General features: G+C 47.1%; 1 protein-coding gene across 9 annotated transcripts in view; it reads left to right on the forward strand.

Moving 5' to 3' along the window:
- Window positions 1-2,243: 2,243 nt before the first annotated feature.
- Window positions 2,244-12,868, forward strand: part of ATG16L1 (autophagy related 16 like 1) — a 76,510-nt gene continuing 65,885 nt past the window's right edge. For all 9 annotated transcript variants that reach the window (XM_042995710.1, XM_042995703.1, XM_042995705.1 and 6 more), the window contains exons 1-5: window positions 2,244-2,511; window positions 5,950-6,043; window positions 10,091-10,196; window positions 10,926-10,999; window positions 11,822-12,073. In XM_042995710.1, coding sequence (XP_042851644.1) covers window positions 2,397-2,511; window positions 5,950-6,043; window positions 10,091-10,196; window positions 10,926-10,999; window positions 11,822-12,073 — 641 coding nt within the window. In that variant the 5' untranslated portion in view covers window positions 2,244-2,396. The remainder of the gene's footprint in view (window positions 2,512-5,949; window positions 6,044-10,090; window positions 10,197-10,925; window positions 11,000-11,821; window positions 12,074-12,868) is intronic.

Here is a 12,868-nt window from a genome sequence, read left to right on the forward strand (position 1 = left end):
CTCTTGCTGGCTATGATGTTGAGCAAAAAGAGACACAGCTCTTGCCTCAAAGGTTACAGTCTGGAAGACACGCCTTCGTCAAGTAATGATATAAATATATATCATTATATTAAAAAGCTCCAACTGTGATCACTGCTATAAAGGAGAGGTGCGTGTGTAGGGAGACCTGACCTGGTTGTGAAGGTCTGTTATTGGAAGTTTGGGGCAGTGATTACTGAGCTGAGGATTAACTCCTAGGAATCAACTCAGAGAAATCAGAAGGGAAGAGTGTGCATAACACGAGCGCCATAAATCCAAAGGCCCTCCTGTGGGAGGAAGTATGGTGAACGGCAGGCTGAAGTGTGTACCAGATAAAGCTGGTGAGTTAGGGAGAGGGCACACCTAGCAGAGCTTAGTATCCTTAGTTTAGAAATTATACCTTCTGCGCATTTGACAAGTTTTGCCTGTGAGGAGCCAGGGATGCATTTATTTTACACAGAGCGGATTTATACCATGCGCTGTTTTTATCAGGAACTTTTTTTAAAGTTTATTTCTTTTGAGAGAGAAAGAGGTGCATGCATGCATGATCAGAAGGAGGGACAGGGAGAGGAGAGAGAATCCCAAGCAGGCTCCGCACTCTCAGAGCAGAGCCCGACTCAGAGCTCGATTCCACGAACTGTGAGATCATGACCTGAGCCAAAATCAAGAGCCAGACGCTTAACCAACTGAGCCACCCAGGTGTCCCAGGGACATTTTTTTGAACAATAAATATACACTTATTTAACCCAGCTCTTGTTGAAAATACAGATCATTTCTCATTTTCCAGTTATGAACAATGCTGTGAAAGATGTTTTTATATATGGACATTTGTCCAAATATGTAACACAAATTTCTACAAGTGGAATTGCTGTTTCTGCAAATTGTTAACATGTTTTGATGATAATCTTATCTGGAAAATAAGCACATTTAACTGTCAAGATTTGATGCTTTGTGATGCTATGGTCTTTTGAGGTTAGTACCACTGTTACATTTGGAGGCATTTTTGGTGACTTTCAAAAAACTGCTCTCTCATTTTCCTCAGTATGTGAGAAAGTTCCTTCTATTTCTGCTTCTTCCTTGTCCTTTCCACAAATTCAGATCACTCAGTGCTGACTGCCAATGAAGTATCTCTAACAAGGCTGTAGAAGCCTGACTGAGCTACTCCCGGGCTCCACAGGAAAGGCTTTTTTATCTGTCTCTGAAGGAGCTTCCACTGGACTTAAGACATTGGAAGAGAAGCCCGGTTCTGATACTCCTTTCCTCTCCCCTGGCCTCCTATTTTGTCCAATTCCATTTCATGCAGTAAATTTACTAACTTGTTAAAGGCAAATGAAGCTCAGACAATTCTATTACAGACCATTTCCATTCTGAGTTGACAGATGCCATCTTCTCAAGAAACTGTCTTCCACTGACCATTTTCAGTATCTACTGGCAAACTGGCCTTTTCCTCTTGTTTACATTCCGCACCCTTAGATTATCTTCTAAGAACCCATTTACTGTTAGATCATAGATAATTTCTAGGCTTCTAATCTTTAACATAGCCAATCTATTTACATTTTTCTTTAACCGTTCTTTGCATTCCATGTCTTCGTTGTAAAAAAAAAAAAAAAAAAAAAAGTTCCCAAGGGCAACGGGACACGCTTGCTAAAGTGTAGCGCAGCCAGACTTTGGGTAGGCCTTGGAAGATACCGGCGGTCTAGGTGAAGTTAGGCTTGCAATATACCAGGTACAGTACGGTGCACACTGCATTACATAGGTTATTCCTTTTAATCCTCACGGCAACCCTGTGAGGTAGATATCAGCAGGGTCCCCGTTTTACAGATTAAGAAATTGAGGCTTAGCGAGGTTGCCGCTCATCTACAGTCACTCAGCTACTAAGTGGGGAGTGGCTCCCACTCCTGCTTGTAAACGACGCGATGAAGAAAAGGGAGGCAGGCCAAGAAAAATATAAATCGCGGGGCGGGGGGGGAGGCAGAGAAGTTAACTTAAACTGGCGGGCGGCACCCTCCCGGTCTCCTTCCCGCCCGCAGCTGAACTTCCAGCGTAGCCCGCACGCCTCCCAGCGGCCGCTTCCCTGCTCCCTGCTCTTCCGGCCTCGGGAGGGCGTCAATGCCCAGCGCCTCGCGCCGCCAGCGGCCTCGCGCGTGCGTGTGGCGTAAGGCGTCGGGTGAGGAGGCGGGTCTTCCGGCCCAGATTCAAACCATTTCCTGCAGGAGCCGGAAGACCGTCCCGGACGGCGTTCGGGGCGGCCTGTGTGTGGAAGCGAGCTCTGGGCCGCCGGCCTTCCCGCGCCGGCTAGTCGCCCCATGCCGCGGGCTGCGGCCGCCAGTCCCCGCTCGCATTGGCGGTGCTGAGGCGCCGGGGCGACAGCGCGCGAAATGTCGTCGGGCCTCCGCGCCGCCGACTTCCCCCGCTGGAAGCGCCACATTTCGGAGGAGCTGAGGCGGCGGGACCGGCTGCAGAGGCAGGCATTTGAAGAGATCATCCTGCAGTGTGAGCGGCGGGCGGGCGCGGGGAGTGGGCGGGCGGGGCCCCACAAGAGCCGGCGGGAAGCCGAGGCCGAGCCCTGGCGACGCCCGCGCGCCTTGTGGCCGCCCCAACCCTTTTTTGGATCTTATTCTCTTTCACTGTAGACGGTTTCCCTGCTAAACTGTGTGTTCTCCAGGGGCAGGCACCGTTCGCGCTTGTGCTTGGAGATCCAGCAGCCGCGCTTTGTGTACTTGAATAGGCTCCGGAAACGGCCCGTCTCGGGCCTCGTGTTACGAAACGGTCACCGACTTTAAGCCTTAACTCGCACAACTAATGTTGTCCTTTTAGTGTAATGAAATGTTCAGCCTTGGAGTCCTCAGACCTCTTGTCTTTACTCCACCTCGGTGTTCTTTAACTGATACAGGGTTTGAGTCTTACTGTTTAGGTGGGACGTTGTAGTCTTTACTATTACTGAAAACTTCAGTATGAAAGAGGTGGGTTCCTCCTCTCTCCACCCCTCTGCAATTTGAGGACAAAAGTGTTTGTACCCTTAGATGAGCCCTAATGAGCATTTCTTTGCCCCCTTCCCAAATTTACCTAACTGATGACACATTTGGGGGAAGAAATGGGCCCTTTTCAGTCCTATGGTTCCATCTGCCCTTTGGAGAAAAGTCTGGAGTTAATGTCGATGATGAGGTTCAAAGCAATAGAGGTATTGAATTCTCACTGGGCTAAATCAGTGGTTCCCTATCTTATGTGCACGTTGGTATGACGTGGATCTTTTAAGAATTAAAAAGCCCAGACCGATTAAATTGCTGTATTTAGGGTGGGACAGGGGTATGAGTGGTTTTTGGTGCTCCCCAAGTATTTCTAATACGTGGGCTAGTTTGAGTGCTGTGGTAAATATGTGGTATGTGTTATTTCACTTTATCTTCTTGAAAGTTCTATGAGGCAGGTCCTAGTGTTGCCTTAGGAAACCCAGGCTAAGAGAGATTAAGTATTTCTTTGGGGAGGCATGCAGTTTCGTGTTGGAGTCTGGATTTGAACACGGATGTGATGGGTCCTAACTTAAAATTTTTTTTTTAATGTTTATTTATTTTTGAGAGAGTGAGACAGAGCATGAACGAGGGAGAAACAGAGAGAGAGGGAGACACAGAATCTGAAGCAGGCTCCAGGTTCTGGGCTGTTAGCACAGAGCCCGACGCAGGGCTCGAACTCACGAACCGTGAGATCGTGACCTGAGTGGGTCAGATGCTTAACCGACTGAACTACCCGGGAGCCCCTGCATTTTGTTTTTCTCACTGGAGCCCCCAAGAAATGACCCTTCCTTGCTTTCGCTGAATCCACCCTCTTAAAAAAGATGGGAAGGAAAGAGAGGTGATGTGCTGTTGTGCGAATTCCTTTTACCCTAAGAGATGTGGCTGCCAGAAGCACAGGAAACCCTTCCAACTCAAACGCACATGGGTTACATAAATTCAGGTGGTCAGGTATTTATTGAATGCTTAATCTTAAAAGCTAACACGTACCGAAAGTCACATTGGACTGGAAGTCTGACTCCACACCTTGCTGAACTTTTCACTTACCTTTCTGGGTCTGGTTTGCTGCATCTGTAAAATGCAGGTGAAGCTTGCCGTGTCTGCTTCATAAAAACTGTGTGTGTGAGTGCTTTGAAAGCCATCTACATAACAGCCCGTAAACAGAAGTTGCTTGTAATTGTACTGACAGAGATCGAATGGTTTTTCTGCATTGAAAATGGACATTTTGATGGGGTGGGGGGGATGTAGGAGGAAAGTCGGAAGGAGACCATCCTGGAGAGGGAACCCATCATTAAATAGCTGTAGTCAGTAGCGCATGCCTGAGGGGCTAGGAGCCCCGACTGAGATGAGAGGTAGTTAGAGGGCTGGAGAGCAAGACAACCTTTGCCTGTTAAGTTTTTCTCTTTGACATTTGGGAGGTCACTTCCAGTTTGCCTGTGGAACACCTTCCACTCCTTCTTGCCTTCCCAGGCCAGTCAAGTTCAGTTCCTGCCCGAGCCTAAAGAGAAAGATGAAAAGGGACTGTAGGGACAGGTGGCAGCTCTCCCTCGGCTGGATCCTTCTCTTTAGTGTGAAGAACTTTCAAGCAGGATCCCTCTGGAATGCCTCCTGTCCTTTTTAAGACCTGACTATCCCAGGGCACCCAGCTCTGGTGTGACACTTTAAAGACCTTATTAGAGCCCTTTGATGTGCGTGAACACCCAAGGTTGCAATCACATTTCCATGTTCTGTTGAACTGATGGATGAAATTAATCTAGACCAAGAGTATTTCTGTTTCTGTCCAGGAGTTCCATTTTCCACATGTAAAGGAGAAGTGGGGCTCAAGACTCTTTTAGAAGAAAGATAAGCCCTTCCGACAGGAGTACTCACTGGCACGAACCCTATCGAAATTTTGTTCTAGAGCGGTTCTGATCTCACACTTGTAGGATTTGTGACAACCCCCATCAAATGTAGCTATTCTGCAAGTGTCCCATGATCAATCTCTTGTTCTGCTCAGTGCCCCTTCCCCTCTTGCTAGTCCCCGTGGACTGTCATTCCTAACTACTTGTCATTTGAATTCCTGCGCCATGCTTCCTGTCACTTTTGTTACTTTTCAGAAAGAAAACTCAGTTTCTCTCTTAAGTTCTCCACTCATGTGTTCTTGACACGTTAGCATCTTGCAGCCAGTCGCCTGAGCAAGGAATTTCAGGATAATCTTTGACTTCTTACTAGTAAATCTCCATTCATGTCACTGCCTGCTTTTCAAATCTGTTAATTCACCACTGCCAGTAAGAAAAGGTCTGAGTTTTTCATTCTGCTCGTTCATGTGTTGGCTGGCTCCAAGTTTTCATTTCTAGCCACTTAACCAGATAACTGCCTGCCCTCCTGCCTGGACTCCACCATCTTCACCCGTAAAACCATCCAGGCAAATGAGGGAAGATCACTCTTCTGTTCCCTTTTATGCTTGACCCTCTGTTATACTTGAGCTCCTTGAGGTCAAGGACTTTTCATAGTTGTATCTCTAGTGCCCAGATCTAAAAATTAAATTTTCCAAATGTAATAATACGGTAAAGCTGTTTCACATTGCTTAGAGGTGTGTAACGTGTCATTTTTCCATTGTATTTGGTTGTGGTTTTTGTCTCGCTTTATTTTTTTACTCCTATGATTAAAAATATGTAAGTGGGGGACATTCTTGCAGCGAAGTTTCCACGGGTTCCTTTGACTGTGTTGCTCATTCTTAGGCCAAGAAGCATCGAAGGAGCGTATGTTCCTGGGTTTTGAACGGTTGCTACCATTGCTGTCAAATGCAGTACCTAGGACTTTGAGGCCTCTTGAAAATGAAACCTATCTAGTCTTCTGGTTGTTTTTTTGGTCCAGATCTTTATAGGATAATAAGTAGTAATAAGGTGTGCACCGTTAAAAATTTTTTTCTTCTCTTTTTTAACAGATAACAAGTTGCTAGAAAAGTCAGATCTTCATTCAGTGCTGGCCCATAAGCTACAAGCTGAAAAGCATGACGTCCCCAACAGGCATGAGATAAGGTATTTTGGAACTGTCCTGTATCGCTTGTGTCTCTTCAGCAGAAACGTGTCTCTGTTTAGTTGTCACTGCTCGTTTAGAGGCGAACAGAATACCGCGTCTGTGCTCCAGTCTGTGTCTGCTCCTTTCAAATACGAACTTCTGAAGCCAAGTACCTAAAATTCTTTTCTGAAGGTGTATGCCCACCCAGAAGGCTTAGCAGTAGGTGCTGTGAGCTTGAGAAGTTGCTCAAGGCAGGTAACTGTGCCAATTCCTTCTTCAGCCTCGGGGTCCACTTTTTCTGAATATCACATCAGTAAGCATTCTTGAGCAGATTTACACGAATCTTGTTAATACTGGATTATATCCTGGTGCATAAACATATAAAGTGCTTCGTATATAGAACAGGTCTATTTGATCCTTTTTAGTTTGGTGGATTTCAACATATTTTAATAGAGTGTGAAATTAAGCTAGCTGGTGGCAACAAGCTTTTTTTTTTTTTTTTTTTTTTTTTTTTTTTTAAGAAAGATTAGGAGAAACCTGCATTTTAACAGAAAGGGTAAGTTGTTTCATTAAACATGCAAATATGTGTTCATAATGGGAAGTTTGATATGTTTACTTGGGTTATTCATGTGAACTGTATTTCTTTTTGGGGGGTATGGTCCAAGAAAATCTAATAGCCAGACTTAAGCAAAAGCAGTTTACCATGGAATCATTCTGTAGTGTTATTATCTTTTCCGTGTTTATCACATTTGCATATTACATATGAGAGTTTGTATGGGAATAGTTCCCATTATTGCTCTAAAATCTATATACTTTTTTGCCTATCCGTTAACATTTACCAACAAAAACAAGTTGGTAGTAATACAGCGATTTTTTTTTTTAAACCCAGAAATGTGAGGTGTGGCTGAATTTATTTATCTCTGTAGCTAAATCTGCTGTATAACCATCTGCCATCCATGTTTCCTCATTTCACAAGATGGTCTCCCAGCACACCAGAGTGGGCAAGAGGAACAGATGGCCCAGCCCAGGGTTTGTCCTTGCTTAATAATAAATTCAAGAGATCCTGCCTGACTGTGGCCGGGGTGGGGGGTGGGGGGCCTACTGTAGTATTTAAAATATTAGTTGCAGTGTTCTGGTCAATTTTAGGTGTAGAAAATGCCATTTTACCTTTTTCATCTAAATTCAGTCAACTGAAAACTTGTAATACTTTGTTTCTATGTAGTTAGATTCTGGGTGATTATACTTTATTCTTTATTGGTCAGCCAAGCTTATTTGTTTGGAAAGGTGCAATAAACAAATACACAGTAATTCTTTTGACTATCACTGGAGTGGTAATTTAGTTGGAGGTCCTTCCTTTCCTACAAACTTGAGCCCCTAATCAGGCCTGTCCTCCTGACCGCCTTGTTTCTGTTAATGGTGTTCTTATTTTCCACAAGTCATCTATGATTCCTTTTTCCCTCAGTATCCTGCCCCTCCTTGTTGGTAGTCACCCACTCAGGCATGCTCATTTTTCACTCACAGCCTCTTAATGCATCTGTCCCTTCATCCGGTGGGGAGACTAGCTCAAGGGGTGTTTGATGGTGTCGTAAGGGTGTTTGCAGAAGATGGGCCTGGTTGTTTCCTTCTGCCTTCTGGCTCCTTAAGTTCTGCCTGTCTCATCCTAGTTATTCTTAAAACGCTACTGCCCATGCTTAAAAAGCTTTATCTGGATCAATTATCTGCGTCTCTTCTGAAGTGTTTTAATCCCTTTGCTTTCTGAATAGGTTAACATTAAACTCCTCAGCCCAGAAATCGTTCAGTCCTGTCTTTGTGTGTGTGTGTGCTTCCTGGACCGCAGCATCTGGCAGAATTGTTAGAAATGCAGAATCTTGGGCCCCCGACCAGACTTCCCGTTTCAGAAACTGGGGGTGCAGGGATGAGGGTGGTAAGGCCCACCATAATCTGTAATTAGGTGATCCTGAGAACCACTGCTTTAGACCATGGCTGCCCAGGAGTCCTTGTCAGCTAGCTGCGTCACCTGAGGGGTACAATGAGTGGCCTGATGCTAGCGTCCTAGAAGAAGGGGCTAGTTTTACATTTGCATATTGCCCATTGCTTTGCATTAAAATAAGAGGATTTAGTACAAATAATTTCTAGTCTTTCTGCCTAGTTTAGGATGGTTTCTTGTAAAGCGTTCCACTTTCTAATCTCTTGGCTTCGACTTCATGGGCTAAAATTGGGGAAGGATTAAGTTGCCTCAAAGGATGAGGTATTAGGATGTGCTTAGAACATGTGATAGAAATAGCTTTAGACATCAAGGGTAAAGTGAGGAGGGACTGTCATGCTGCTGCTCCCTTTTCCCTCTGGTTTGTTACAGGGCAGACAGAGGAGGCTGTTCTCCCCCCTCCCTTTGGGTGCTGGTGTCCTACTTTTCCAGCATCTTCCTCTTCTCCATCTTGTGCTTTTCCTGGGTGATGGTTTAAACGTCTGACTATCATCTGATGGTTCTCATCTGTAGCTGCAACGGAGACCCCAGCCCTGAACTGGAAGCCCACAGTTCAGTCATCTGCTGTTTCTGAGAGAGGATGTAAACCCTTGTGAAGTCTCCAAAACCACATTGACCCTGAGAGAATCTGAACTCAGTTCTTTGGTTTCAGACATAATCTGTTTGCTGACAGCTTCTACTTGCTCTCTTGGAGCTTGGACCTCTTTACGTGACGTGCAGACTCTGACACCCGGTTTCCGCTCCACACACCAGCTTGGGTATCCAAACCGCACTCTTCAGGCCTCCCCCGAAGCCTGCTTCCCCCCGAGTCCTAACCGTCTCAGTAGGTGGCACCTGTGTTTCATCAGTTGCTCCCAACGCCTTGGGGTCCTCATTGACTGCGGTCTTTCTCGTAGACTCCACAGCCAAGTCCAAGGCAAATGCAAGGACTCTCTTCGGAAAGGATCTAGGATCTGACCACCTCTCACTCCCTCCGCTGCTACCACCTCGACGTGAGCTGGCCTGTGTAACAGCCTGCTAACTGATCTCCCTGTTTCTACCCCTGCCCCCCTGCAGTCGGCAACCATAGCTGTGCTTTTAAAGCATACGTTACTCTTCTGTTCACAGCACGACAGTGGCTTCCAGTCATGCCTAGGAAAAGTCAAGGTCCGAAGAGGGGCCTGGGAGGCACTGCGTGATGGCCCCACCTCCTCCCTGACCGTCTTCTCTACCCTCCTGCACGCGGGGCTCCTCTCACACTCTCCCGAGTGCACCAGTTGTGCCGCTGCCTCCGAGCCTTTCCAACACTTGACGTTTCTTCTGTGCGTCAGGCTCCAGCCCCTGGGGGCTGCATAGCTTGCTGCTCACGTCTTTCCAGTCTGCAGTCATGTGTCGCCTCCCAGAAGCCTTCGAGTGCCCTAAATAGAACAGGACCCCTGTTGCTGTGTTCCCCTCTTTTCCCTTAGTTTCTCTTCACATCTGACCATCTGACTTCATGTATTTACTTGTCTGTTGTCTGCTCTTAACTGGTTATCAGTTGTACAAGGGAGCGCCTGGGTGGCTCAGTCAAGCATCCAACTTCGGCTCAGGTCATAATCTCGGGGTTCGTGGGTTCAAGCCCTGCATCGGGCTCAGTGCTGACAGCTCAGAGCCTGGAGCCTGCTTCGGATTCTGTGTCTCCCTCTCTCTCTGCCCCTCCCCTGCTCACGGTCTGTTTCTCTCAAAAAAATTTTTCACTTGCATGAGAGCAAAGCTTTGTGTTCACTTCCTTCTTCCAGCTCTAAGGTCAGTGCCTGGCATAAATGGACCTTGTCTTCTCCATATTTACCTAAACTTCATCTGGAACCCATGCTTTGTTCCTGACACGACCAGTGTTTGGGTTGTGGCTGGTTTATTTTACCAAGTGTCTCATGTTTCCTGCCTTCTAGAACTCCATTGCTTGGAGGAACTGAACTGCTTTACTGGCTACGTTGTCATGTGCAGGTTTGAAATTCTGAAGTTACTGTTCACTGCCTGATCGAAGAGGTTTGAGGACTGATTTTTTTTTTTTTCCTTTCCTCTCTTTTTTGCACGTTCTCTTCGTCTTCCTGGTCTGGGGATTTAGTCCTGGCCACGACGGTGCGTGGAATGATAGTCAGCTACAAGAAATGGCCCAGCTGAGGATTAAACACCAAGAAGAACTGACTGAATTACACAAGAAACGTGGGGAGGTACCGATAGCCGCTCCCCATCTGTCTTCTGCTCTGTGCGGGCCCTGTGGTGGGGGAACAGGTGGGCAGGCACACTAGAATTAGCAGCCATCCCAGCTGCCTGTGGCATCGGCCTGTCTCTGAGAACGCAGCATCGGGAAAGGTGAGGTCTTCCCCTCCACCAGCAGAAGGGTGAGCCCGTGGGATAGCTGCTGGTTGCTACACTCACAGGTGGCATGACAGGTAGAAGTGGAGAAACCTCGAAGGAAAGAGCTTGCTGCTTGTTCTACCGAAGGTCTAATACCTTCCTAAAGCATTTGAGAGTGAACCCTGCAATTTCAGAAAAGTTCATTAGAAGAATGAAAAAGTTCTGGGCTGTGTTTATCCTGGGTGGTGGTCTGATGGCAAATCGTAAAAAGAAAAAGTTATCAGTTCAGCTCAGTTGATCATTTTATCAGCTGAAGCGTTTGAAAAGGTGGCCAGCAGGGGTGGGGGGTGCAGACAGGTGTCCTCAGAGGGAACCTGTAGCACTTCTCGTCTGCCCACGGCTGCTGTCGGCAGGCGGGGAGCCCACATCGTTCCCATGAGTGTCCCCATTGACCCCTCTGCTCCTTGCTGCCACCTAGCTCATTTCTTCTTGGTGCCTGGGCCCAATCCCACGGGCATCTTTTCTAGAGTAACCCACTGTTGTTTAGTTTCCAGCTGAGGTCCTGAAATCTCTCACTGATGAAAGTGTTCTTTCCTCCCCAGTTAGCTCAGTTGGTGATTGACCTGAATAACCAAATGCAGCAGAAGGACAGGGAGATGCAGATGAATGAAGCAAAGTGAGTAGAGGCGACCCTTCTGGGACTGGTCATGGGTTGCACTTGTCCTTTTACTGTCGGCCGGTGGGCGGGGCCGGGGGTGATGGCTGGTGGATGGGAGCCACACCGGGCTCAGCAAGAGTGTCGTTTCTGTGCATGCACAGCCTACCTGCTCTAAGGGAGACAAAGGCAAGGACAGTGCCCTCAGTCTCCCAGGTTCCCAGCACACTCCTGGGAAGTACCCTTGGCCCTTGGAGTGTTCCTGAAGCATTCATGGCTCTCCCTGTGGGCACTGCATATGGCAGCCGGTGTCTTCTGTGGTGGAGATGCGGCCAGCATATGTGAGTGTGTGGCCCTTGGGAACAGGGATGAGTTTGTGGGCAGGACTATTCTTGATCAGGGAGAAGCCTGGGATTCCCAGTCCTAGGACGTTTGAGCTGGAGGGGAGCCTGTCTTTCATCTGTGCCTTTTTCCCTTTCTCTGCAGACAGGGGTCTCCAGAGGCTTAGAAAGGCATCTTTGCTCCATGAATGATAAAATCAATAGAATGTGCAGAATTTCCAGCCTCCTCTTAAGCCCCCACTTTAGGCATCAAAGCTCCCTCTGGGGATCCTGCTTTTGTAGTCATTCATCATCTGGATGAATTTCACCCTACATATTTCCTCTCCTAATGGGCTTGTCCTGGAAACCACTGGGGCTGGGCTGGGCTAAGTAAGAGTCCTCCATGGCACCAGGTGTGCCGGCTGAGGTGATTGTTGGCGGCCCGTGCTCACGTACCTGGCCAGGGTCTCCGGCACAGGGCTCTCGCGTGGTGCCATTCCTCCTCTCCGTGTCCTGCTTTCAGAATTGCAGAGTGCTTGCAGACCATCTCTGACCTGGAGACGGAGTGCCAAGAACTGCGCGGTAAGCTTCAGGACCTCGAAAGAGCCAACCAGACCCTGAAGGATGAGTATGATGCCCTGCAGATCACGTTTACTGCCTTGGAGGAGAAACTGAGGAAAACTACTGAAGAGAACCAGGAGCTGGTCACCAGATGGATGGCCGAGAAAGCCCAGGAAGCCAACCGCCTCAATGCAGAGAATGAGAAGGATTCAAGGTGAGACATCAGTCCACTGTTAGTGGTTTCCGTTTTTGGGGAAGTAGAGCCTAGTTCTCTGAAAACAAAAAAACCTAAATCTGTAGCTCTGATGATGGGGGACAGGATGAGACAGTCAGAAAACACTAGTTAAATTAGAAATAGCAGTGGTGGATATGGAAGAGATTTGCATTTATAAGAACACTTTTGTGGCTGAGCAGAGGATTACCTTCCAGGAGGGTTTTTGGCCTGTACAGTTTTTGCCAGTTTCTTTCAGTTTTCTAGGAGAAAAGCTGATTCATTCTTTCTTTCTTTTTTTTTTTTTTTTTAATGTTTATATTTGAGAGACAAGAGTGTGAGCAAGGGAGGGACAGAGAGAGGGAGACACAGAATCCGAAGCAGCTCCAGGCTCTGAGCTGTCAGCACAGAGCCCGATGCAGGCCTTGAACTCATGAACCATGAGATCATGACCTGAGCCAAAGTTGGATGCTTAGCCAACTGAGCCACCCAGGAGCCTCAGAAAAGCCAATTCTTGAACAGTATAAGGTAAAGCAGAATTCGAAAAAGATTGGAGTTTCCCCCACCCCTAACTTCATAAAACTGTCCAGACCCATACGAGGTTCTTGCTAGTATACAAGAGGGGTACGATCTAATCTCGCATGAATATAGATGGGAAATTCCAAAGTCTCAAATTTCACTGGTACTTTTTTTTTTCCTACTAGGATTTATCCCAGGAATGAAAAGATGGTTCATTAGGAGATCAATTAAGTCTATCACCTTGCATGGTAAACAGTATGACCACTTTAGTAGATCCCC

Source organism: Panthera tigris, chromosome C1 (genome assembly GCF_018350195.1).
Source record: "Panthera tigris isolate Pti1 chromosome C1, P.tigris_Pti1_mat1.1, whole genome shotgun sequence".
Taxonomy (NCBI): Eukaryota; Metazoa; Chordata; class Mammalia; order Carnivora; family Felidae; genus Panthera; species Panthera tigris.